Below are 24150 nucleotides of genomic sequence, written 5' to 3'. Positions count from 1 at the left end.
ACAGACATTGCAGAGACACATTCACACACATATATGCACACATCCTGCCCCTCTGCAGGAAACGGTCTTGGCAGAGGGCACAGCACAGCTGCAGGGGGAGCATGTGGGGTGTTAGGGGAGAGGCTGGTGTGGCAGAAGTAGAAGCAGGGGAATGAGAGGGTTGTGGCAGGAGGTAGAGACTCCTCCTCCGTCTTTCTACCTTACTGGCTCTCCTTTTGGGGCCTTGATCTTGGGACAGAGGAGTCACAGCATTGTCCAACACTTGAAAAGGACCCCTCCCCCCCCCCATTCAAGGCATGCGACACCGGACCGTGGGAGGCTATGTAGTGACACTGTCTCAAAGAAAACAAACAAAATGGAAGAGAGAGAGAGGCTCTGGTCATTGGGCATACAGAGGCCATGAGCCAGAAGCTGGGATGCCAGGTGGGACCAGGAGTGGGGTCATTACTCGGATGAAAGTAAAGGGCCCATGCCAGCTCACAAGAGCAAGCTGTAAACCCTTTCTTCTTAAACGCAGCTGTTGTTAAAAAGTAGCCCAATGCAGAGGCTGAAGAAGTGGCTCAGTCATCAGCAAGCTTGCCTAGCAATTGTGAGCTGTTGAGTTTAATCCCCAGGACGAATATAAAAAAGCAGGGCATGGTGCCTCGGCATTGGGAAAGCATAGACCGGTGGATCCCTGGGGCTGCTGTCCAGTCAGCCAGCCTGTTTGGTGGGCCACAGGCTGGTGGGAGACCCGGTCTCAAAAAGGGTGACACACCTGCAGACACATAGACATGGAGACATATAGTGAGCTGTATTAATAGATATCGTGCTTTATTAAAAATGAAGATAACAAGTACTTAAACTGTCCTACTTCTCGTTATTTTGTTAGATGTTCACGTTTATGCTTCTGAGGTTATTTCTGTCCGCATGGTGCCACTTGTGGCATCAGACTGGCAGTAAGATTCACACCACAGCGTCTGGCAGGCCCAGAGTCAGGGCCTCTGTTGCCTCCGCCAGAGCTGGTTGAATGCTGGCTGCCGCTCCCCTGGGCTGCAATGGAGGGTGCCGGGCGACTGGAACTTAAAGGGAGCTGTGCTCTCTGGTGGGCTGTTGGCATCACCGACTGACTGATACAAAGGATCCCGTCACTTTTCAGGCTCCCTGGAGATGCTGGCTGGCTATAGGGCAGCGGAGGGTTGGCCAGAGCTCTGCGAGGGGTTTTAGCCCAGAACCAAGCCTAGCACACAGCAGGTGCTCAGGAGACATTGCTGGTGAGGAAGTCTAAGCCTCTGTGTCCTCTCTGGCTCAGAGGGAGAGCTGCAGGTAGCTTTAGGAGAGGGAAGTTATCAAGGTTGACTTTGAACTTCTGGTCCCTCTTGCCTCCATCTCCCAAGTGCTGGGATTACAGACATGTTTATGCAATCCTGTGACCCAAACCAAGGGCTTCACCCATGTTAAGCAAGGACAAACTGAGCTACATCCCAGGCCCAGGATTTTGTTGTTGTTGTTGGGAGAGGAAGGAAGAGGTAAGCTTTGGCCAAGCTTGGGAACAACACATAACAGTGGCTGACCGCAGCACTCTTTTCTTTGTCACCCCAATTCCCTTAGTGTCTGAGGCACTGAGCTGGGCAGACATGGAGGACAAAGTGGCACATGTAACTCAGACGTGATCCATTCTTCCCCAGCACCAGCTCCCCACCTCAGTGCGTCCTTTTGTCAGGATCCATCCTCTCTCAGCAGACAGAGGAATCCCCGAGAGCTGGCCTCGATCCCCTCAGCATCTCTGGGGAACCCTCACTTCGCACTCTGATAAACTGCATAGGCGAGTCCCCTGCTCCAGCTAGCTTTAGAAGTCCATCTTCTCAGAACCACAGACCCCTGCTATTTATTAGGGGGCAAAGGCTTGTAAAAATGCTGAGTGTCTTGTGTGTCTTTAATTTTTCCCCCCTGTGGCTCCATTTGCAGTTTGAGGGCCGGAAGTACTGCGAACATGACTTCCAAATGCTGTTTGCTCCATGCTGCGGATTCTGTGGTAAGAGCTGGTGACAGCACATAGGAAGGGGGAAGGGGACAAGTTGAGGACCAGGCAATACTGTCATTCCTTAGCCTGGGAACTTTTCCTCATCCTCTTGCTCTGTCTTTCTGAGCACTGCTGTTCAGGCCCCTAAAAGAGGGGTGCTTGGACAAGGCTGAACTGGGAGGAGAACTGGGTACATAAGACTTGGGAGGGGAGGGGGGGGGGGGGGGGGGGGGGAGGGGAATGCCTTGACTGACAGCTGAGGGGTTTCCTCTTCTAGGGGAGTTTGTCATTGGACGCGTGATCAAGGCAATGAACGCCAACTGGCATCCAGGCTGCTTCCGCTGTGAGCTGTGTGACGTGGAGCTGGCTGACCTGGGCTTTGTGAAGAACGCGGGCAGGTGAGGCAGCTGCAGGCGAGGGCAGAGAGGAGGGGCTCTTGCCCCTACACTAAGCGCCATGGTCCTGCTAAGTAGGCTCTGCAGCGCCCTCTACTGTTCTACCCCTAGTAGAGGGAGAACAACACAGCCCCCGAGGGGGTAGATAAGAGTGGAGGCAGAAGAGTTGGGGACAGACAGGCCTAGTGGCTGTGGACGGATGAGGAGGTTTAAGTTGGCAGATCCTGATTACTCCTGACATCGCACCTGCTACTGCCACACCATGCTGACCTCAGCGGTCTCCTTCCTCCCTGTATTCATATGGCTGGAGGATGTTGGAGAGAGACCCCTTAGCCAGCTTGCCCGATTTACTCTATATTCAGGACTGTAAGCCTCACTGGTACTCTGGCAGTTCCCCTTCCAGGAAGCCTTACTATCCTTTCTTCCCGTGCCTCTGTCACTGTGGGCTCCACACCTCCGCAGCAGCCATGACGTCATCTCCCACTTGCATGGGAAAGCTTTGGGGGAGCTCCCAGCAACACCTTTGTGCCCCCGACCCCTTCCCAGCACATCTGCTGACCTGTACATTTCAGGGCATCCCTGGCATCACCAGGTCCTCTCCTTGACCCCCCAGTGGTCTCTCATCAGGGCCCACCTCTCCCACTGAGACCTCTGTGCTGTGCTAGCTTCCCCAAGTCTCCTCCTCTGCGCAGAGGTGTTCTCTGGGCCCGTGTCCATGCCTGCCCTTAAAGATGAAGTCTTGGACCTCTCAATGGCACCATCCAGGAGCCTCCCCCAGACCTCGCCTTTGTTCAATTCCCCTGCCTGTGTGGCATCTCCATTTTAGATCCCAACACACGTTCCAAATAGAGCTGCAATTTTCTCCTCCTCTGACCCAAGTGTGCTCTCCATCCCCTGTGCCGGGAAGGTAGTCCCATAAGAACTGCCCTTCCTGGCTGGGTGCTTGCCCTCCCCCTGTCACTCCTGTCGCAGCCTACAGCAATCTTGCCTCTTTGCTGCTCCAGTGGAGAGGCACATGGCCTCGTGCTGGTCCTGGCATCTGTAAGGCTCTCGTGGTCTTGTATTCAGCAGGCTGTCTTGAGGAGGGGCCATGGGGGTAGGCAGGCCAGTGCTGGTGAGACGCAGTGCTGAGCATCAGGGTCATCATAGGGTCTCTCTACTGATGGGCAGGCTACAGTTGGAGGGAGAAGTCTGAGCGGCCTCCTAAGCTAGAGTGGCACTCGGAACTCCATGATGCATGGCTTCAGGTCTTCCTGGGGCAGATAGGCCATGTGGGCCACCAGAACTACAGCAAGGGAGGTCATTCTTAGGTGGAAGGGAAGAGAATTTCAGGGGGAGGACATCCCATGTCATGGTGAGCCAGCACAATAATCTCCTTCGTCTTAGGGCTCGGTTATGTTTAAGAGTAGTACAAACAAGCACAATGAAAGGACACGTTGCAGCGGTCTCCACACTCTGACAAGTTCAACAGCTCTAAGCCAGGCAGCCATGGTGGTAGAAACCTCTTGGGAAGGAGTGGGGCTCAGGACGCCCCTTCTGAGTTTGGGTGAACTGGAGACAAGTTCACACATCTGGCTCCCTGTCTGCAGTGGGCTCTAATGGCTTCTCATCATCTACGCCACTTGCCTGGCGAGGCTACCTTCTGTTGAGAAGCGCTAGATATTGTCAGGATGGAGGCAGGTGTGGGAATGTGCTTACAGCAGGAGGGGCACAAGCAACCAGTCTGAAATGAACTCACGTGTGTCTACCACTAGAGCCTGTGTCCCCTAAACTCAGAAAGGGATTGAGGGGCAAAGGCACTGTAAGCGATACCCAATATACCATGCACTTCAAAGGAAACATTAGACGCCCCTCTAGGTCCATTGAGGCTTTTGCTGCCTCTTTTCCTGGGTCTTGGGCAGCTTGCTCTCTGGGTTCTTCTGTAGGGCTTTGTTGCCGTGGGCATCTGTAGTATGAAAGAAGCTGGAAGTTTAGCAGGGAAGAAAGGTTCCCATTGTTCCAGAAATGTCCCTGTGGCTCTCTTCCCTATTTAGCACCAGTGAAGTCACTGAGTGTCTGGGAGCTGTACAGAAGCCAGGCCAGCCCAGTCCCTGTGGAAGGGTGGACAGGGCACCCCTGTAGTTAGTCCCCCCCCTCTTGATGGATTTGCTCAGACTGGATGACCTTGCCACTGAGACCTTGGAGCAGGGCGAGAGCTGCTGACATCTCAGTCTGTTTGCTCAGGAAGTGGTGAGGGAAGACAGACTCCTTTAGCTGGCTCTCGTAGCATAGGCCCCACTGGATGCTGGTCCTCCTGCAACAGTCTACAGCTGGCTTGCTGACAGGACCTCCTTGAGGCTCACAGCTCCGATCGGGCGCTCAGGGAGCTCTCGTTGGTTTTCCCTTCAAAGCTGGGAGGTGGGCCCGTGAGCCGTTTGCTGCAGAGCAGGTTGCACAAGGCATGGCGGAACTTCTCGGCCACGAAGAAGTACATGACAGGGTCCAGGGCCCCATTGAGGCTGGTGAGGCAGGACGTGATTCGGTTCCCCAGGGCCAGGGCACGCTGAGCGGTGCAGGATGTCCCACCGCCACGGTAGTGAAGCACGTAGACTGAACGGTGGATATGGTAGGGCACGAAACAGATCAGGAAGATGGCCAGAACCATAGCAATCATGCGGACAGCTTTGTTCTTGAGGTGCTTCTCTATACGGGGACCCTGGCGCAGGCTTCGAATGATCAGCAGGTAGCAGGTGACTGTGGTGATGAAGGGGAAGGTAAAAGCCACAGCCAGGGATGCCAGGGCGTGATGGGAGGCCTTCTCCCGGTACAGCTGCAGGCAGACAACTGTGTGGTTGGTCTGCACAGTCTGTGGGCTGACTAGCAACGGGGCCATAGCCACAGCCACCACTACCCACAGGAAGGCGCAGGCCAGGTGGGCATAGAGGGGTCTCCGAAGCTTGAGGGACTTGACCGGGTGCACGATAGCCAGGAACCGGTCAGCGCTGATGCAGGTGAGGAAGTAGATACTGGCGTACATATTGAGGTAGAAGAGGAAGCCGGTGAGTCGGCATGGGATTTCCCCAAAGGGCCAGTGGTTCCCAGAGAAGTGATAAACCAGCCGGGTAGGCAGGACCAGGACGCAGGACAAGTCAGCCACAGCCAGGTGCATCAGGAACACATTGGCTGGGGTGCCCGACTTGTGGTCCCATATGAAGAGCCATAGGGCCAGGGAATTGCCCACAAAAGCTAGGATGAAATCCAGAAGGTAGAAGCAGGCGAAGAGCATGTTCTCGAGGGGCGTCTCCTGTCCACATTGTTCAGAGTAAGCAAGGGAGGAGTTGTCGGTCAGACTCGGCAGGGCTGCTTCCAGGCCGTTCATGGTGTGGCTGAAGGCAGAACGGGGGGGACAGGGCTCAAGGGAATGCAGAAACAGCCACAGGGTCCTAGGATGCACCCCTAAAGTCAGAGGCAGGCCCTCTGATGCCTTCAGAGTCTCCTGACTAACTTGAGGGGAACACAGCTCTTCTAGGCTTGGCAATAACTACTGACCTACCATGGGAAGCGCCTGTGTCTATTGGAGTTGGCTGAGCGTCAGGAGCACTCTGAGCTCCAATCACAGGCCAAATCCAACGGTGGCTCAGTTTTCCCTGTGAGCAAGAAGGGCCTGGGGTCATTGCTATCAGACCCAGGGCCTGGAAACTCCCTTTCTGCCCTGTGCGTAGTTACTCCCTCAGACTTGGAGGGTGGAGTTAGTGATGGAGGGAAAGGGAAGCAGGCTTGATTGTCTGGGTTTGTGAGGGCAAGGAGAACCCTTATTTTTTTTCTAACCCCACCCCAAGGCAGGGGTGGTGTCTCGAGGCTCCCTCAAACCCACTTTCCAAAGGTGAGTAAGCGGGAGCTGTTGCTAAGAGCCTCGCATTTGGCACCCACCGGTCCCCTAGCGTTGGCTTGCCTGGTGAGCCTGCTCTCTGAGCTCTGAGTCCCAGGACCTCCCTCACCTGCTGGCCTGCTCCGCAATGAGCAGTGTGTCACTGCCCCCCTTCCCCCCCCCCGGCTCCTCTGGCACTGGCCAGCAGCGCCCCATCGCAGCTATAGTGGGCATGGTTTCTGCACCCGAGAGCCCTAAGATCTTGGGAGTTTTCCACCACTTAGCCACATTTTGACCAGCTTTTCTGGGTAACAGCTGGGTTTAGGAAACTTGCGCCAGGCCCTCAGACCGGCAGGAGTCCCCTTCCCAGCCAGAGCGTTCCACAGCCCAAGTTGGGGTATGAGAGAGTCCTGCATCTTTTAGGATACAGTCTCACTTCTGCGGACCAAGCGGGGGGGGGGGGGCGCTGTGGCCAGACCTGAGAGTACAGCCCACAGAACATGTACTGGAGTTACCCATCATCCTTTGCTTTGGGGGCTCAGTATAAAATGAAAAATGCGTAACCCCTTGCTCAAAATGGGGATATGTTAGGGCCTAGTGTGCACGAGGCCCTGGTCTGATCCCCAGCACACAGACTGGGCGAGGTGGCAGGTGCCCGTAATCCCAACACTTAGAAGGTGGGTGGATCAGGAGGTCAGGGTCATTCTCCACTACATAGAGAGTTCCAGACCAGCCTAGGCTATAGGAAGCAGTGACTTTAAAAAATAATAATAATTCTAAAAAGTAAGACTTTTTCAGGATTGTGTCTATGGTTAAACAGCCTGTGTGACTGCATGGTGTCTCTACTCTGTCTCCATCACTCAGCCTCCTGAAGCTCTCCGTCCCTCCCTGCCCACCCCTACCCCTTACCTCTTACAGATGGCTTAGGAGGGGAAGGACAGGAGACTGGGGGAAGCAGGTGAGCTGTGAGTCGGCTGTGGGCAGTGCTCCAGGTGGACTCCTTGTAGCCGCAGGAGGAAGGCTTGACTATTTAAGGAGAGTAGGCGAGTCCACCGCTCCTCCGAACCTCAAAAGCAGCTTCATTCCTGAGGGGTCCTTTGTGGTAGGGGTAGGCTGCGCCTCCAGCTGGGTCTGCTTCCACGGAGCGCGTCCTGAATATTCCAGTGTGTCCTCGGACTGTGCACACCCCCATCCCCCAGCCAGACCACAGAGCATCACAGAGGCCAAGTGTGTGACTGTCCTGGGAGCCTGGGAGTGGGCAAGGGCCGGGCAGGGTGGGGGTCTTAAGGCTGGAATCGACAGACACAACAGGACATTTCAGAAGGGGATGATTTTCTGCTAGTGGGGGGATAAGGAGAGGTCAGCTACTATGGCAACGGGCCAGGATCCCAAGCTTACTGGGTTGGCGGGAGGGGAGGGGTTGGAGAGAAGAGGGGGTTGTTATGCATGCCAGGGTCGGGGCTGAGGAGTCTTGGGCCAGATGAGAGGGGATTCTTTCAGACACTTGCTGTAGGGTCCTTGTGTCCTGTCCTGTATAATTAGGCCGCGTTCGGGTGTGTGGAATAAATCATGGCCTTTATGTGGAGCCCTGCACAGCTGCAGGCGCCTTATAATGAGGGTGCTGTCTGTGCTTCGGGTATGCAGCTCAGCCCGGCGGGCCTGGCTCTTTCCTGGGAGAGCCTCTAGGCAGAAGATGGCCAGCAGGAATGCCTCGGTGGCTCCCTGACCAAGACTTGCTCCTGCCGGGGTGGCTCAAACTTGGAAGCGTTGGGTGTTGCCCCAGACCCATCGAAGTTCACCGAGGCTGACGTCACAAATGGGGTAGCCATACAGTGCAGCCAAGTCGGAATTCTCAGTTTCAAAAGACTTAAACTTCTCTATTAACATGTTTGAAATCATGGTTGGGGACACGGCTCAGTTGGCACAGTGCTCGCAGAACTTGCGTGCAAAGCCCTGGGTCCCTGTGCTTGGGAAGCAGGGGCAGGAAGGTGAGAAGGTCAAGGTCATCTGTGGCCACACAGTGAGTCTGAAGCCAGCCTGACTTCCAGGAGAGCCTGCCTCAAAAGCAAACAACCACAGCATTTACGATTATGTGTGGCTCACATCTGGACCTACTGGTCAACGGTATCATCAGCTTGTCTTTTCACACAGCGTCGTGCTGCTGGGAATTTCGCCCCGTCTGACAGCTGAAGAGGCCAGAGCTCAGAGACGTGGAAGCCATTCTCCCTGTGGCAAACTCTAGCAAGGGGCAGAGCCAGGCTCTAAACCCCAGCACGCGTCACTGCATGCCAGGCTTTGTGTGTGTTTGTTCTCTTCTTACTTTCCTGCTGCATTTTCACAGCAGAATTCTTAGGCTCTGCTTTACTTTCTCCTTTGTATCTGCACGTGCACATGCGTGTGCCTGCGTGTGTGCGGGTGTATATATATATATATATATGTGTGTGTGTGTGTGTGTGTGTGTGTGTGCGAGTGCTTGCGAGCATGCGTGTGTGTGTGTGTGTGTATCGCTGTGTGTGGTAAATGTGTGTGTACGTAAAGCAGGAAAACCAGATGGGGTGTCTAGGTGGTGATTTCACAAAGCTCTGAAGGTACCTCAGAGAGAATTAAAGTGGTACCTGAGGAGCCGAGGGGTAGGAAACTCATCAAGTGTTTTCTGTGGAAGCAAGAAGGCCTGAGTTTGATCCCCAAAACTCATATGAAAAAACTTGGTGTGGTAGCGTCTGCCTGCGGTGTCAGCCCTGGGGAAGTGGAGGTAGTCAGGTCGGTTCTTGGGGCCCCTTAGAAAGCTGTTGGAGCCAAATCAAGCTCCAAGCCTGTGGGACGCCCTGTCACTGAAAACAAAGGGAGGGGGCCGGAAAGATTTGCTCAGCGGTTCAGGACACGTGCTGCTCTTCCAAGAGACCTAGGTTTTGTTCCTAGCACCGTATTTGGGGTTTTACAACTGCTTCTATTCAGGCTGTAGGGGGCTCAGACACCTTCTTCTGCCTCCCACGGGCATGCAGACATATGACATACGCTCACAAACATACTTGAGTAAGAATGAAAATAAAACTAGTAAAAATAAATAGGCCGGACAGATGGCTCAGCAGTGAAGAACACTTGCTGCGCTTGCAGAGAATCGGGTGCTGACTCACACACGGCCCATGTCCATGAAATTGGCTGCCTGAGCAGAGCATTCTTAGGCTCACATCCTTTTTGTTGTTGTTGTTGTTGTTTCTGTTTTCCTGGTGCTGAGAACTGGACCGAGGGTCTTGTGCATGCTGGACCCTGAGTTCCAGTGGCAGGCTTATCACAGGCTTTCTGTTACTCAGGTGGCTTCAAGGACATTAGTTCTTGTACAACTTTGCAATATGATTTTAGGGAGCTGAGACAGGCAGAGAGAAGGAGCTGGCTAAACTGCATGACTGGGCAAGGCACTTGTGTCCTTGGCTGCTGTGTAAATGTGTTGGGTGAGGCCAGTGCATAGATGTCTAGGTGAAGATGGGTTCCAGGGATCACAGAAACGAAGGTTGTAGCCACAGGCCCCATCTGCGGCCCGGACACTGGCCCCTGCCTTGTACTTGGCTCTGTTGTCTCAGAGAGATGTTGTCTATTTCTCTCTCCCTTTCAGGCATAGTCCACCTTCACTCACACATCAATACGCTGACCCTGAGTTACTTCTCCATAGCGGTATCCATGGTCCAGTGGAGGTAGTCAGTGGGTTAGCAAGTCTCAACAGGCACCTTGCTTGGGCCTCTAGCACTGGGTGAAAGTGGGAAAATAAGACCCCAGGTGACACTCTGTGGCATCATTCCAGATAGCACAGAGGTAGCAGGGGTCTGCCTGCCTAGAGGATTCTTGCCACAGAGTCCACGTGACACGTGTCTATAGCTGGAGCTCTGAAGAGATGGAGACAGGCAGATCCCCTAGAGCTCACTGGCTAATTCAGGCAAGTAGGTGAGCTCCACATTCTGTGAGAAACCCTGTGTCAAAAAAAAAAAAAAAAAAAAAATGGAGAACAGTTGAAGATTGACCTGAGATTGACCTCTGGTCCTCACACAGGTGCGCACACCTGCACAGACAACTGCACGCACAGGTGCACACATCCACACAAATATGTACACACAACACACACGCACACACACACACAAATATGTATACACAACACACACACACACAAAGGGCCAATGGTCAGTTAGCTGTGACAGGTGGAAAGCTCCCCCTATGGATTTTAAAGGCTGTGAAGGAGGACCAGGTCCAGGCAGGATTACCCTCTTGGAGTGACAAGTGGGGAATGGGGATTGAGGGACATTGGATGGGGTCTAGAGGATCTTTGCCTGAATCTAAATTCTTTGCCTTTTCAATAACGAGGAAACAGAACCTGTGTTGATTTCCTTCTCCATTAAGCCCACAGCTGTTGCTCAGGGGAAGGGACAGAATCATAAATGACTGAAGTCTTCACAAAAAAGACTCTGTGGTGACAGTGGCTGGGTTCAGGAGCCTCCGTGTGACACAGCTTACTTGTCTATGGAGACAGAAAGCGCTTGTGAGCATTAGGGGCCCTCTTCATCCAGCAGACTCCGAAGGGAGGGGTGAATGAGCCCTGCATGGATTTGGCCACCCTGACATGCATTCACTATAGCTTGCGCTAAAAGACACGTGAAAAGTAAAGCCAGTCTTTCAGCAAATGGCAGCTAAATGTCTCTTCTATATCAGACAATGTCCTAGGCTCAGGGAGCCTTGGAAAAGAAACGTACTTCTCAGAGACAGCAAATACAGGCATTTTAGTGTATATGTATGTTTTCCAGAATGTGGGTCTTGGGGTTCAAACTCACGGTTGGTGACGAGAGTCTTTACCTGTGAAGCCATCCTGTCTGCTGCTGAGTGTGGGAAGGCATCCCTTTCAGAATCTTTACCTGTGGCCTCCCATGCCTTGTGACTGGGAAACTCGCTTTTCTCAAACCTGGGCTAAACTCATTTTGAATTACCTAGCCATCACAGAGGGTCCAAGCAGGATTCTAGACTTCCTTTTCCAGGAGATGGCCAGGGAAGAGGTAGAGGAGGGTTGCTGTCCCCCAACACTCACTGTTACTTCCTACAGGCATCTCTGCCGGCCTTGCCACAACCGGGAGAAGGCCAAGGGCCTGGGCAAATTCATCTGCCAGCGGTGTCACCTCACCATTGACGAACAGCCCCTCATGTTCAAGAATGATCCCTACCACCCGGATCACTTCAGCTGCTCCCACTGTGGGTAGGTGCCCAGTGCTGGCCCTGCGTGTGGCAAGGGCAGTCCTGCTGTCAGAAAGCAGGGCTGCTGGGATCCCCACCAGGGACAGAGGCAAACAAGGTAGGCAGAGAGGGCACTCAGTGTATGAGGCACAGAGCTGCAGGGTGAAGGCGGGATGAAGCGGAAGGACTTGGGATTGAGGAGGGCAGTGTAAGGGACAGTCCCTCGACTGAAGGACTGTCACAGAGATGTCACAGGGAGGAAAGAGTGGAGTGTGTTCGGCTGGTGCTGCTGTTGAAGAAGGGAGAGAGAGGAGAGAAGCTGAGGATCCCCACAGTCCTTTCGTATCCCTTCTGTGCTTGCCCCAGACACACAGTCTGGTTTAGACGGGAATGAGAAGAAACAGACCTTTATCCCAAGAAGCTAGCTGGACAGTACACAGGCGCATTCTGCCTGCCTGGGCGGGAATTCTGTGCCCCGGGGCCTGTCTGGGGTGCACACAGGAAGTCTTCAGAGATTAGAACGATCTGGTTGAGCCAGAGCAAGGGCCGCAGGCACAGAATCCTGGACCAAGGGTCATAGTGGCCCCACAGAAAGGCAGGATTGTACCTGAGGGGGCTCTGTGCTGTCTTCCAGGAAGGAGCTGACCTCTGACGCCCGAGAGCTGAAGGGCCAGCTCTACTGCCTGCCCTGCCACGACAAGATGGGCATCCCCATCTGTGGGGCCTGCCGCAGGCCCATTGAGGGCCGAGTGGTCAATGCGCTGGGCAAACAGTGGCATGTGGAGGTAAGCATGGAAGGGGCACAGGTTCAGGTCAGGACATGGTCTGGTCCACAGTCCCTCCAGACCTCGCCCCAGGCCAGGCGCCAGCTGCTTCCCAGGGAGAAACTTTCTCTGGCGGTGACTTCTTGTTCTAGCCAGGAACGCCATGGGAGCCAGGAGACCAGCGCCCACAGGCCAGGGTCAGGCAGACACACTTGTCTTAACTGTTATAACTCTTTGCATTCTGGAAGATCCTGGAGTCAGGCGCAAACATGATATACAGTCCACCCAGAGCACCCGGCAGGACGGCGGGCGGATGACAGGACCTGTTGGGCACACAGTCCCACACAGACATGTTCAAGGACGAGGAGGAGGGCTGGCAGTGTAGCTCAGCTGGGAGAGTGCTTGCCTCATGTAGACAAGGACCCCGGTTTAGTCCCCCGGGACAGTATCAAGCCAGGCATGGCGGGGCGTGCCTGTAAACCTACCACCTGGGAGGATCACAAGTTCAGTACCACCCTTGACAACACAGTGAGTTTGAAAACATCCTGGACTACATGAGACCCTGTCTTGAGAAAAGTCAAGAAAGAAAGAGAGAGAGAGAGAGAGAGAGAGAGAGAGAGAGAGAGAAAGAAAGAAAGAAAGAAAGAAAGAAAGAAAGAAAGAAAGAAAAGAAAAGAAAAAGGAAACAGGAAGGACGGCAATAGGGCCGGCTGTTTCCTACAGCACCCACGCTGCTGTCAGTTCTGTTCACTGTGAGCCTCATACCCTTTCCTGTCTTCTGGGGTCCCTGGTGCTGCCCTGACGCTGCCCGGCCACTACCTCTTTTCCTTCAGCACTTTGTCTGTGCCAAGTGTGAGAAGCCGTTCCTGGGGCACCGGCACTATGAGAAGAAGGGCCTAGCCTACTGTGAGACCCACTACAACCAGGTACGGCCTGGGACGGATCCTGCAAAGACACAGGCCTGGAGGCAGTCAGGGGGCCTAGGGACCTTGAGAGGGCAGGGCTGGGGCTGTGTCCAGACAGCTCCATGTCCAGAAGAGGCGCTTGGGTGGCCCGTTGGAGAAGGTCCTGGGGAAGGCTGTGGGCTCTGCTGCCCTGTCTCTGGGGACAGTGTGTCCTCACATGCTGAGAAGGACAGCAGATGCTTCCTAGGGTCTCTAGGCTTGTGGGGTCTCCTCTCATGCGAATGGGCCATTGCAGGCACTTGGGAGTCCACCGTGTGCACCAGAACCCAGGCCTGTGTGCTCAGGCCCTGGGTCCCAGCTTGGAGTCTTGAAGCCTGTATGTAAGAGATGTGAGCATCTGTCCACATAGTGTCTTCACTTGATGGATAAGCCATTGCAGCCCCAGAGGCTGACACGGGCAGGGTCCCACCCTGTCTCTTACAGGCCTTCAGTAGGATGCATCAGTGGGGAGCAACATCTCAACATGTGGCCCTTTCAGGGGAGTGCTTCTAGTGGGCTGGGCGCCCTCAAAAAGGGGTCAGGAGGTTATCACATCTGTGGACAGCACGGATGCTTTGCTTTGTCCACAGCTCTTTGGAGATGTTTGCTACAACTGCAGTCATGTGATTGAGGGCGATGGTGAGCTCCTCCCTCCCTTGCTTTCTCCCAACCAGCCTGTTCTCCTCATGATGGGAGGGATTGGTGGTGTGGTGTGGTGTGGAGGGGAATGGGAGTGTGGGAGAGTCGGGGTATTGGGGTTGGTGGGGAGGAGGTTTGTCCCACAGCTGCAGGTCCATCTGGCTCTGGCTTTGCCAAGCTGGGCCTGCAGCTGGCTTGGGTGGGGCCTGCTAATCCCACATTTGGCTTTACAGTGGTGTCAGCTCTCAGCAAAGCCTGGTGTGTGAACTGCTTTTCCTGTTCCACCTGCAACATGAAGCTCACTCTGAAGTGAGTAACGGGCCCTTTGCAGCCTTGGCTTTCCACCCTGCTATCCCTGAACTCCAACCTCAGGCAAGCCGCCGGCATGTGTGAGGCAGGAGCAGGCCAGAGTGAGGCATCCCAGGGACCCCAGAGAAAGATGAAGGAGGCAGTTATGCACATCAAAGAACCTTGAGTTTTGGGGAGAGGGCATTATGGCTCAGGAAACAGCCTCTGTAAAGGCATGCTGCCTCTTCCATGAAGCCAAGGAAGATGTGGGGTGTCAGCAACGAGGAGGTGAGGTGGTGTTCAAGCTTCCAAGAGCAGTAGAGGACCGAGAGGGTTCTGGAGAAAAGCCTCTATGAGGGAAGGGAGACCTACAGGCTCATCTCTCCTTCCCCAGTGCCCTTTGTCCAATGCCTTTCACTAGAACCTGGCCTGCTGGCTGTGACAGGCTGGAGTGGGAGGGCAGGGGGCCGGCAGCTGAGGGAAACTTGTTCCTCTGCCTCTGGGCTATTGTCTGGAGTCTGGGTTGGTAGGGCATAGACTGCTGGGGTTCTGTCTGTAGGAACAAGTTTGTGGAATTCGATATGAAGCCTGTGTGTAAGAGATGCTATGAAAGGTTCCCCCTGGAGCTGAAGAAGAGGCTAAAGAAGCTGTCTGACCTGACCTCCCGCAAGGCCCAGCCCAAGTCTGTGGACATCAATTCAGTCTAAAGGTCCTCAGTCTCCATGTGTGTGCCTGTGGAACCTCTGCTTTCACCCTCCTGCCCCAGTTCTTGCTGACCACCTCCCATTTCTGCTCCATCCCAGCTCCGCCATCCACCCTGCTCCCTGTATGTCATCCTTCCTGTTTCCACTCTACAGTGGGCTAAGGAGCTTCTCATGCCCACAACAGGAACAGGGACAGGAACAAACTGGGACAGGATTGTCTGCCACTTACTTGTCCTGCAGATCACAGCCTTACACCAGTCCATTCCATTCTCCTGGGAAGCTGTCCCAGGCCTGGGGCCAGCACCATGGAGGTGGAGGCATGGGGGCGGGTCACCCTTCAGTTATTCAACCACATTAGGTCCCTGTGCTTACACTGTGTCAGCAAATCCACCTCTGGATGAAGCAGATGGAGGGCTGAGATTCCCACTGCCTTCACTACTCAGGAGACCTTCTCGGCTGCTCACCAAGGCTGGGGTCCCACTTCTGTGGAGGCATACTGCCCCACCCAGCTCAAGCCTGCAATCGGTCACACACTTGTTCAATGAAGGCTGATTCACACACTCAGCGTTCTGTGTGATTTGTGGAAGGGACGGAGGAGGGTGTTCTGTAAAGCTACCCCTGCTGGAGATGCTCAGCACTCAAGAGATACCCCAGACAGGCAGACAGAAGAGTTTCAGGTTCTCCAGGTTGGCTGCCAACAGGACTTGTAAACAGAATCAGCCAGGACCCCTCAGACCTAGGCGGCGGTGGCCGTGTCAGCTAGTTTGGTAAGTGCACGGTTGGTGTTGGTGGTGGGGTGTCTCTCAGGGCCTGGCAATTGAACAGGTCTCCAAAGCCCCATTTACTGCCATCGGCATCCACTCTCCACCAGGCCCGCCTGGGAGCATAGCAGGCATACTGGTGACCCACAAGAATGGAAGCTGGGGGCGAGGGCAGGAAGCAGGATCTCCAGGGCTGTCATGTGGTTTTGGGAAAAGTCACGGTGCACTTTGCTTTTCATCTGGATGAAATCCTGTGGTGGGTAGAGAGCCTCAGACTAGCTGCCCACCTGATACCCGTTCTTCCCCTGAGAGACACATACTCCCTCTCGCTAGGTGAATCTTTATTGTGAATTCAGGGATGCCACCCACCACCTGCCAGGAGGCGGGAGACCTTAGCTGGCCTCTGCAGTGACCACCCAGGCGAGACAGTCTGGTGTGCCGAGAAGCAGATGGGAGACCAGCCTGGAAGGCTGTGTGCAGATGAGACCTGTTAGGGGTTGGCCAGGGCTGGGGCCCTGAAGCCCCGCTGTTTGTTCACTGCGCTCAGGAGCTGCTGTACATAGGAGGTCAGCAGGTCATCCATCTTGTAGCCCTAGACAGGACAGGGTGGGATCAGAGGCTGTGGGTACAGGGAGAGCCCTGGGGCAACATGGCAGAACTGAAAGAAAGGAGGAAGGCGGCCTCCCCATGTTGGGCTTTGCTAGTGGACCCCCCTCAGAATGGGCTGGGATGTCTTAGAGTCCTTGGACATGCTGGATGTCAGTCTTGGGCATCCATCTATCCTCCCCGCAAAGCCTCGGCTGGCTTAGCCTGATCATGGGCGAGCAGTTTCTCATGGCGAACGACTTCCGAGTGGGAGTAAAGAGAACTCCCCAACACTTCTGGGAGCTGTGTAGTGGTGGGATACGGGGCCTGTGCGCTCACCAGAGAGGTCTCACAGAGCAACCGGCTGCCCTGGCCCAGGCTTCCCAGTGCCATGTGGAAGTAAGTGCTGCCACTACTCCAGCTGGAGATCTTGGTGAAAGGGTAGGTGTTCAGCAGTTCCTGGGAACAGACAGACAACGGGTGGGCGGGAGGCCAGGCTGCAGGGGAGGGGCAGGCAGGAAGGCAGGCATCCCACCCCAGGATGGATGACTGCCGCGAGGCAGCCCCTGCTGCCTGCCCTACCTTGGTCTTGGGGTGGATGAGCAGTAATCCATGGCGGTTAATGGCGATGAGGAGAATGTCTGGGTAGGAAGGCTCAGAGGTTTGCTGGGGAGGTAGAGGCACAATTATTATAAGGTGTGTGTGTGTGGGGTCAGGTGACCACTTTCTATTTGTATGTGTGTCCATGTGAATGTACGGAAGTAAGCGCATGGGTAAACATGCTCATGTGTGGGGCGTGTGCTAGCGTGTGCCCTGTATGGAGGGCAGAGGCCAATCTTGGATTGCCATTCCTCAGGTGCCAACCACCTTTGTTTTTTAAACATATGTTTGTGTCCGTGGATAATTTCAGGAGTTAATTACCTCTTTCCACCAGGTGGGTCCTAGGGATTGAACTCAGGCCAATCAGGCTTAGGTGTCAAGTCCCTTAACCCACAGAGCCATTTCACTAGCCATATGTGTGTATATATGTAAGTATTTTTGAAACATTTCTCACTTGCCTGGAACTCACCAAACAGGCTAGGCTGGCTAGCCAGCGAGTCCTAGGAATTCCTTTCTCTGTCTCCCCAGTGCTGAGATTACTAGCAGACAACAGTGTGTTTAGCTCTTTTGTTATTCTTGTGTTTCAACATGAGTTCTGAGGATCAGACTCAGGTCCTTATGCTTTCAAGGGAAGACATCTCCTTAGCCCCTAGGTGGACACTTCTTACGTGCTCGCCAGAGCTACAGTCAGAACACACACGCTTGTGGCTACTGATAGGCACCGAGGGTTCAACTAAATGGGGCCTGTATGGGGCCAGAGACTGGGTGTGGATGAAGGCCTACCTTCACCTCAAAGAAGGCAGACCCAAAGGTAGGCCAGCGGCAGATCCACTTCAGGAACTCCACCTTGGCCTCTGCCGCCGTCTTGTGCTTGTGTTTGTCACATTCCAGAAGCAGGCTCTGGTGGAAGAGAGGACCATTGATGCCTGCTCCCCATACAGGGCACAGACACCCAGGGCCTGAGACTCAGGACAGAGCAATGCCCACCTGTGTGGACGACAGTGCAGCAACAGGGCCTCAGGAGTACTAAGGACAGGGAAAGGCCAACTACAGGCAGCCCACACTCCAAGCCAACCAGCCTGCCCGTCCCCTCAAACCCTCTGAAGAACCTTTTTCCACTCCTCTGAGGACATCAGGCGCGTGAGGTTCTGAGGCACCAGTTCCTTCAGGATCTTTGAGACACTAGCCAGTTGAGACCGGTCATCGCCAAACTGGACTCTATAGATGAGGCCTGCTAGGTGGATGACGTCTTCCCGGGAGCACTTGTGAAACCCGCGCAGATACTTGGGCAGCTCCTGAGTGGCAGACATGCTGGGCCTCAGGTGACAGGAGCCTGGAGTGGGGGTGTTATACTTCCCATTCACTAACTGAGCAGAGCAAACGCTGAGGACTCCAAGGGGAGAGTTTCTAGCCAGGGGAGAGACTTAAGTGAGGGCTCCTGGTATTGAGCTGTGGTGGACACGGGGTTTGTCCACATGATGTCCTTTCAGGTTGCAGGCTGGTTCATCACATTCAGCTTTCTGTGTGCTCTCCCCCACTTCACACTGTAGATCTTGTCCCCAGAGCTGGTGGGCTCTGTTGTCCCTGGAACCCACAGGGTCTGGTCCTGCTCATCTCATTCTACCCGGTTCCAAGCGCTTGGGGCAAGGCCGTCCCTCCCTGACCCATTCCTTTCCCCTGTCTCAGGACAGGTTTGGGATAGGATGGAATGGCTCTTATGACTTCAAGAGGGGCCACGTGGTGGGTACCTGGTGGTAATGGAGTATGGTGTCTGCATTCACATCCTTCCCAGGGATCACACTGAGCCACAGTTTCCGCATAAAGAACACCTGGTAGGGAAGGGTTGTGGGGGCCCCTAGAAGAGGGGTGGCAGTGGATACCAAACAGGCTCCAAAGACTCACTCCTGAAGAAAGCCCTCCTAGCCCTCATGTGACTCCTGCTGCCTTCCGGCCTGGAAAGTGCCTGCCCTTCCTCTTCCAAGTCCTGACTCATCTTCATCCAGCAGTGTAGGAGCTACCTCCAGAAATGTCCCTGGGCCCACCTCCCCGCCATGGAGCCCGGGCTACCTTTCACACCCTGCCAGAAGTTAGCCTTTGCTTGTCTGGGGGAACATGAGAGTGAGGATGGGAGAGGGGCTGGAACCATAGCAGTGACTCAGTGGGCAGGCAGCCACCCCCCTCCACAGAGATGCCCCCTCACCTTCTTTCTGGGGCCTGTTCTTCTTGACCCAGTCAGATACCTGCCTCAAGCTGTCAAAAAAGAAGTCTCCTTCCTTCAGGCTGATGACCTTTAGGGAGGAGGGAGGGTCAGATCTGCCAGCTTCCAGGGTGTAGCCTCCAAGGAGACCCAGCAGAGCTGGACCCAGAAACTACTCATTTTGGCGGGGTGGGCTGGGACTCCCTCGGGATTGACAAGCAGGGTGTGGGGCTCCAAAACCCCACCCCATTCTTCCCAACAGCCCCAGCTATGCACTGAAGGGCCTGGATAGCACAGCGTTCTGTGTAAGCTGAGGTCTGCTGGTCTGGAGGCCTCCTCAGGCAAGAGGACCTTGCTCTACCCCTTGGCCTACCAAGTTGCTTACCTTGTCTGTGATCTTGATGAAGAGGCTGCAGCCATCCCAGGAGGCCAGCCGCAGCTTGGTGGTGATGCCCTCACATAGGTCTCGCACCCGGCTGCTGCTGCCCACCTCCATTGTCTGCACAGAGAGGTAGCAGGTGAGGCCCGGGACCCGAGGGCGAGAAGGCCTCCCAAACTTCTATTCTGCAGTTTATCTCCCCCCTGTACTTTGTGTGTGCGTGTGCTATATCCATGTTTATGTGAGTATGTGCACATACATGCAAAGGCAAGGGGTGAACCTTAAGTGTCTTGTCTAGCTGTCTGTCTGTCTCCCTCCTTCCTTCCTCCCTCCCTCCCTCCCTCCCTCCCTCCCTCCCTCCCTTCCTTCCTTCCTTCCTTCCTTCCTTCCTTCCTTCCTTCCTTCCTCTCTGTCTCTCTCTCTCCTTTCTTTCTCTTTCTTTCTTCTTTGAGTCAGGGTGTCTCTGTGTAACCTTGGCTATTCTGGAACTTACTCTGTAGACCAGGCTGGCCTTGGACTCTGATTCATCTGCCTCTGCCTCCCAAGTGCTAGAATTCAATATGTGTGCCACTCTGACTTCAAGGATGCTCTTGTCTTTCTTGATTGCTCTTCACAGTTTGTTTTGTTTTTCTTAGACAGGGTCTCTCACTGAATGTGAAATGCATCCATCTGCCTAGGGCAATTGGCTACAGGGAGTCCCTGCCTCCCCAGTGCTATTGAGCCCAGCTTTTACGTAAGGGTTGGGAATCTGAAGGAACCATCACCCTGGGCCTGTCTTTGTCATCTAAAGCCCATGTTCTGTGTGAAGAAGGACAGGTCCCAGAAAGCCATCTATGTTTCCATAGTGCTTGGTAACAGCACTTACTGTCCTGGGCCTTGACTAGACCAGGGAGGTCTGACCCTTTGGACTTGTATTTTGTGAGCCTGTAGCCAGACTGTGGGAACTCTTATTGCAGAGATTCAACTGTACCCAAGCCACAGATGCCCAGGGGAGGGTCTGAGAGTAGCCTTGGTCCCATTCTCCTTTGATGCTTTTTTACTCATAGCTGCACCCAGTGGTCTCCTACCTTCCCTTCTACCTTTTCAAGCCTCCATGGTAAGCTCTGAGCCAAAGGGCCATGACTATTGCATTGAGGGCCTACAGGCCCCAGGACACAGCCTTGCTGCCCACGTTTCTTGCTTCCTTTCTTTTTCTTCCTTGGCTTGAAATCTTAACTCACACCTCTGAAATAGCTCCCATTTCCAATCACTGGTAGCCTCCCTGTGGCCCCTTAACTCAGTGCAGTGCTCCTCCATGCTGGCTTGGAGTTTGGAGGCAGTCATGCTATGGCACACTTGGGAGTAGCAGCGGTTGGGGTGAGAGAGTCCATTTGGAATGTGGACCTAATTAAATGAACAAAGAGCATCCTGGGATGGTGAGAATGTGTCCTGCAACCTGCTGAGGGTACCTCACTCTGGGTACCAGGCTGGGAACTCACCTTACTGGTGTCATTGGGGAGGTAGACCTCATGGCATAGCTTGGAGCCATTCTGTTCAGCAGCCTTCACCTCCACGTGATGTGGAGGCTGCTTCCGGGGTCCCACCCTGAAGAGGACAGAGTGTGCTACAATGCCACTCCTTTCACTCCTGTACCCACCCCGACTGCCAACCTCAATGGGGCATTCAACCTGATGCTAGAAACAAGAGCCCTCAATGACCAGCTAGGAGGGCAGGTAGATTCCTTCTTCCATACCCCCCAAGGTTTGTCTCTGCCTGGTGGGCTCTATATGTGACCCTGGCATAAAGATGAGCCCAGTCCCACCTTCCTGCAAGAAGGCTGGGGGCCGATGGGCTCCCTAGCAGTACCAGGAACTGCTAGCTATGTAGTATGGACAGGAGTGTTCTTGTGTCACAAGTAAGGGAATTGGGCAGGAGGTGGGGACTCCAGCATGGCCTTTCAAAGGATGCTACTTCCTCTATGACTACAGTTGCATGTGGCCACTCACACTCACTGTCTGCCCATGCTCATCACGGTCAAGACCGAGATAGAGAAGGCAGGAGGCCCCTATCCTAGGGACAGGGGAAGATGTGGACACAGTGGGCTCATGTTTGAAGTAAAGCAGGGTCCAGGGAAGGTTGAGTTTTGTTCTCAGGACCTATCCTTGGTGAGAGGAAGAGAGCTACCTTTATTAGCATCTCCTAAGAGCCTGCATAAATACGTCAACCTCATGGTAACTCTAGGGTTAGTGGGGAATGACAGAGCTCTGTGGGAAGACACTCTTGGTGATAGTAGAGAAGAAGGAGATGGTACAAGGGTTAGGAGGGACAGGTCTGTGACCTCAGCCCCCCTAGGCTGGACTCAGCCACCCTGGGCCACCAATTGATTCAGATGTTCTGAGTGGGCAGAACTGGGGCAAGGGAAGCCACAGGTAATATGGCTATTGATCCTGATTGAAACATCTCTGTGGACCCAGGCCTTCAAGGGACCCTCCTGGGCCTCCTGCCCCTTCTTCCACTTGGTCTCACCTGCTTGGAAGAGGATATGAGGTCATACAGGGCCATGTCCCATTATACCTGCCCTGAGCTGGGCCAGGGTTGGTGCTCTAGGGTATAGGGCAGCAGGCTTACCTCAGAACCCTGTGCAGCCTGCGGCTGCAGTCAGGAGCCAGTGGCTTCTTCTTCCGGGAGTCTATGAACTTCTGAGCATGTGGCAGCAGCGTTTTGCCTGGTGGGAAGAGGCCTGTGCAGAGCCACAGCAGCTGCCAGGCTCGCTCTTCACTGAACCTGTGGGGTAGTGCCCATTAGTGGTAGGGCTCTATATAGTGTCAGGCCAACCAGGACCTTCAGAAGCAGAAGTGGGACACTTGGGCCTGTGGGTTTGGGAGCTTAAATGGAGGGACTACATTATGGCAGTCTATAATCCAGCTGTCCAATGCAACAGGGCACCCTCATGGCCTGATGATGAGATGGGTGCCATTGCCTATCCTATGGAAATGGGTTGAGAGGCCACAGCCTGCCCAGGTCACACAGAAGAAGGATGGCAGTGGGCAGGGCTGTCCCTCCTTCGTTAAACACCCCCAGATACTAGGAGAGCACACAGGGCTCTACACTGCCCTGGCTGCTTTGACTGCTGGGTGTGGATCCAAGTGTGGCTATTTCCCCCTAGCAGAGGCCTAGTCCAGGGCCCTCTGGAGGCTACACCTTGGCAGACCTGATGGAGTTGTGAGTCAGCTGCTTCAGGATCTGGCAGTAGAGCTCATCCTGAAGGGCTGGGTCCTGTAGGGCTAAGGAGAACATCTGGTCTGTGAGCTCCACACTGTGCCACGACTGCCGGGAAGGGTAGTCGCCTGTGTACTTGAGAATGGGTGTGACTGTGAAGGAGAACTGTACCTCAGGCAGCCTCAGGCTAAGCCTCCACCAGAGCCTTCACGCTGGCCCAGTGCTGCTCCCTGGGCTCAGGCTGAACCCTGAACCAAGCTACTCACTGACCCCCTAAACCATGCTCACGCTGACCCCTGAACCTAGTCCGGAATTGACCTCTGGACCAGTACACACTCTACACCCTGATCCAGGCTCACACTGACCCCTGAATCAAGCTCCTCACTGACCTTTGACCCAGGCTCACGCAGGACCCCTAAGCTGGGCCCCACCCCCTAAGGACATTTTCTCCAGGCCTCAGGCATCCTCACAGGGAGCTGAATATTGGCTCTGCAACACGCTTTCACATGTGAGGCCTGGCGCCTCACAGGTGGCTGTGGGGCCTGGAGGGGGCTCAGGTGGGTACTGGGTATGCCTGCAGCTAGGATAAGGTGGTTGGAAGGATATCGAGGAAGATCTGGCAGGCCGCATCCCGCAGTTTGACTTTGTCATGGACACATTTGAGCAGTGGCTGGCGCAGCGGCTCTGGGGAGTAGGCCCACAGATGGCCCCGGCTTCGGGCCATGGGCATTGCAGCCCTGCCGATGGTCTCCTTTTCTGGGACCCTGCCAGATACAGAGCTGGTGTGAGGGCTTGTGCTAAGGCTTTCTCTGCCCATGCTTGGCCTCCCTCTGTGCTGCCTTTCCCTCCTTGTACCCACGGCCCTGCACCTGCCACCCCAGCCTTCCAGCCACCCTGGTCCTTGGGGTGGGAAGCGCACCTGAAGAACTGGTAGGAGAATTCCTCCAGGGTGTATGGTGGCTCTGTGAGCTCCTCCTCAGGCGGTGGCTCTGCAGCCTGCACTTCCTGGGCTGCCAGCTTCCGTTTCTCTGGTGACATGGCCAGCAAGCTCTGCAGGGGGTGGGCTGGTGGTTACCCAGGAGCTACTGCCCACAGGGCTTCTCCTGATTTAGCTGCCTCGGTGAGTTGGAAAAGGTGAGAACACAGCAGTGAAAGGCCTTCACCTACTATGTGACCAAGTTGATTCCATCTCTCTGTGATCTACCTTTCTTCCTTCCTCTCTTCCTTTTAAAAAAAGATTTATTTATTTATTTTATGTATATGAGTGCTCTGACTGCATGTACACCTGCATGCCAGAAGAGGGCATCAGATCCCAGTATAAATGGTTATGAGCCACCATGTGCCATGTGCTTGCTGGGAATTGAACTCTGGACCTCTGGAACAGCAGACAGTGCTCTTAACCACTGAGCCATCTCTCCAGCCTGACCTTCCTTTTCTTTAGCACCAATAGCTGTGGAGTCTGTCTACTCTGTTCCCACTCTGGGTCTCACAACCCACGGTTCTCTTTCCCTAGGACATCTCTGCTCAGGGATTTAAAAGCTGCTGTTGATGGCAACCTTGAGTTGCAGGCTTAGGGCATCTACCAGATACTTTGTGTGTGTGTGTGTGTGTGTGTGTGTGTGTGTGTGTGTGTGTGTGT

The 24150-nt window shown here is 54.5% G+C and overlaps 3 protein-coding genes across 8 annotated transcripts in view; 1 reads left to right on the top strand and 2 right to left on the bottom strand.

Annotated features, from left to right (window-relative positions):
* Positions 1-15355, top strand: part of Lims2 (LIM zinc finger domain containing 2) — a 31726-nt gene extending 16371 nt beyond the window's left edge. For all 6 annotated transcript variants that reach the window (XM_055625774.1, XM_055625771.1, XM_055625775.1 and 3 more), the window contains 8 exons: positions 1948-2014; positions 2280-2400; positions 11325-11474; positions 12087-12237; positions 13050-13142; positions 13751-13799; positions 14033-14108; positions 14647-15355. In XM_055625774.1, coding sequence (XP_055481749.1) covers positions 1948-2014; positions 2280-2400; positions 11325-11474; positions 12087-12237; positions 13050-13142; positions 13751-13799; positions 14033-14108; positions 14647-14794 — 855 coding nt within the window. In that variant the 3' untranslated portion in view covers positions 14795-15355. The remainder of the gene's footprint in view (positions 1-1947; positions 2015-2279; positions 2401-11324; positions 11475-12086; positions 12238-13049; positions 13143-13750; positions 13800-14032; positions 14109-14646) is intronic.
* Positions 2351-7498, bottom strand: Gpr17 (G protein-coupled receptor 17). Its single transcript, XM_055625779.1, has 2 exons — positions 7154-7498; positions 2351-5762 (listed from the first exon to the last, which is right to left on the bottom strand). The coding sequence occupies exon 2, from the start codon at positions 5753-5755 to the stop codon at positions 4736-4738; it is 1020 nt and encodes a 339-aa protein (XP_055481754.1). The 5' UTR covers positions 5756-5762; positions 7154-7498; the 3' UTR covers positions 2351-4735.
* A 523-nt stretch (positions 15356-15878) lies between the features above and the next one.
* Myo7b (myosin VIIB) overlaps positions 15879-24150 on the bottom strand; it is a 73187-nt gene continuing 64915 nt past the window's right edge. The window contains exons 35-47 of the mRNA XM_055625703.1: positions 23431-23561; positions 23118-23275; positions 22504-22657; positions 21921-22076; positions 20792-20897; positions 19320-19433; positions 18938-19025; positions 18486-18592; positions 17847-18032; positions 17521-17637; positions 16720-16803; positions 16477-16596; positions 15879-16144 (exon numbers count right to left, since the gene is read on the bottom strand). Coding sequence (XP_055481678.1) covers positions 16043-16144; positions 16477-16596; positions 16720-16803; positions 17521-17637; positions 17847-18032; positions 18486-18592; positions 18938-19025; positions 19320-19433; positions 20792-20897; positions 21921-22076; positions 22504-22657; positions 23118-23275; positions 23431-23561 — 1623 coding nt within the window. The 3' untranslated portion in view covers positions 15879-16042. The remainder of the gene's footprint in view (positions 16145-16476; positions 16597-16719; positions 16804-17520; positions 17638-17846; positions 18033-18485; positions 18593-18937; positions 19026-19319; positions 19434-20791; positions 20898-21920; positions 22077-22503; positions 22658-23117; positions 23276-23430; positions 23562-24150) is intronic.

The sequence above is a fragment of the Psammomys obesus genome, unplaced genomic scaffold (assembly GCF_907164565.1).
Source record: "Psammomys obesus unplaced genomic scaffold, mPsaObe1.curated_primary_1811, whole genome shotgun sequence".
In the NCBI taxonomy this organism is placed as follows: domain Eukaryota; kingdom Metazoa; phylum Chordata; class Mammalia; order Rodentia; family Muridae; genus Psammomys; species Psammomys obesus.
This window is presented reverse-complemented; position numbering and strand designations above follow the sequence as displayed.

Coding starts and splice junctions, on each gene's coding strand:
- Gpr17 (XM_055625779.1), bottom strand. CDS start 5,755: ATGAACGGCCTGGAAGCAGCCCTGCCGAGTCTGACCGACAACTCCTCC.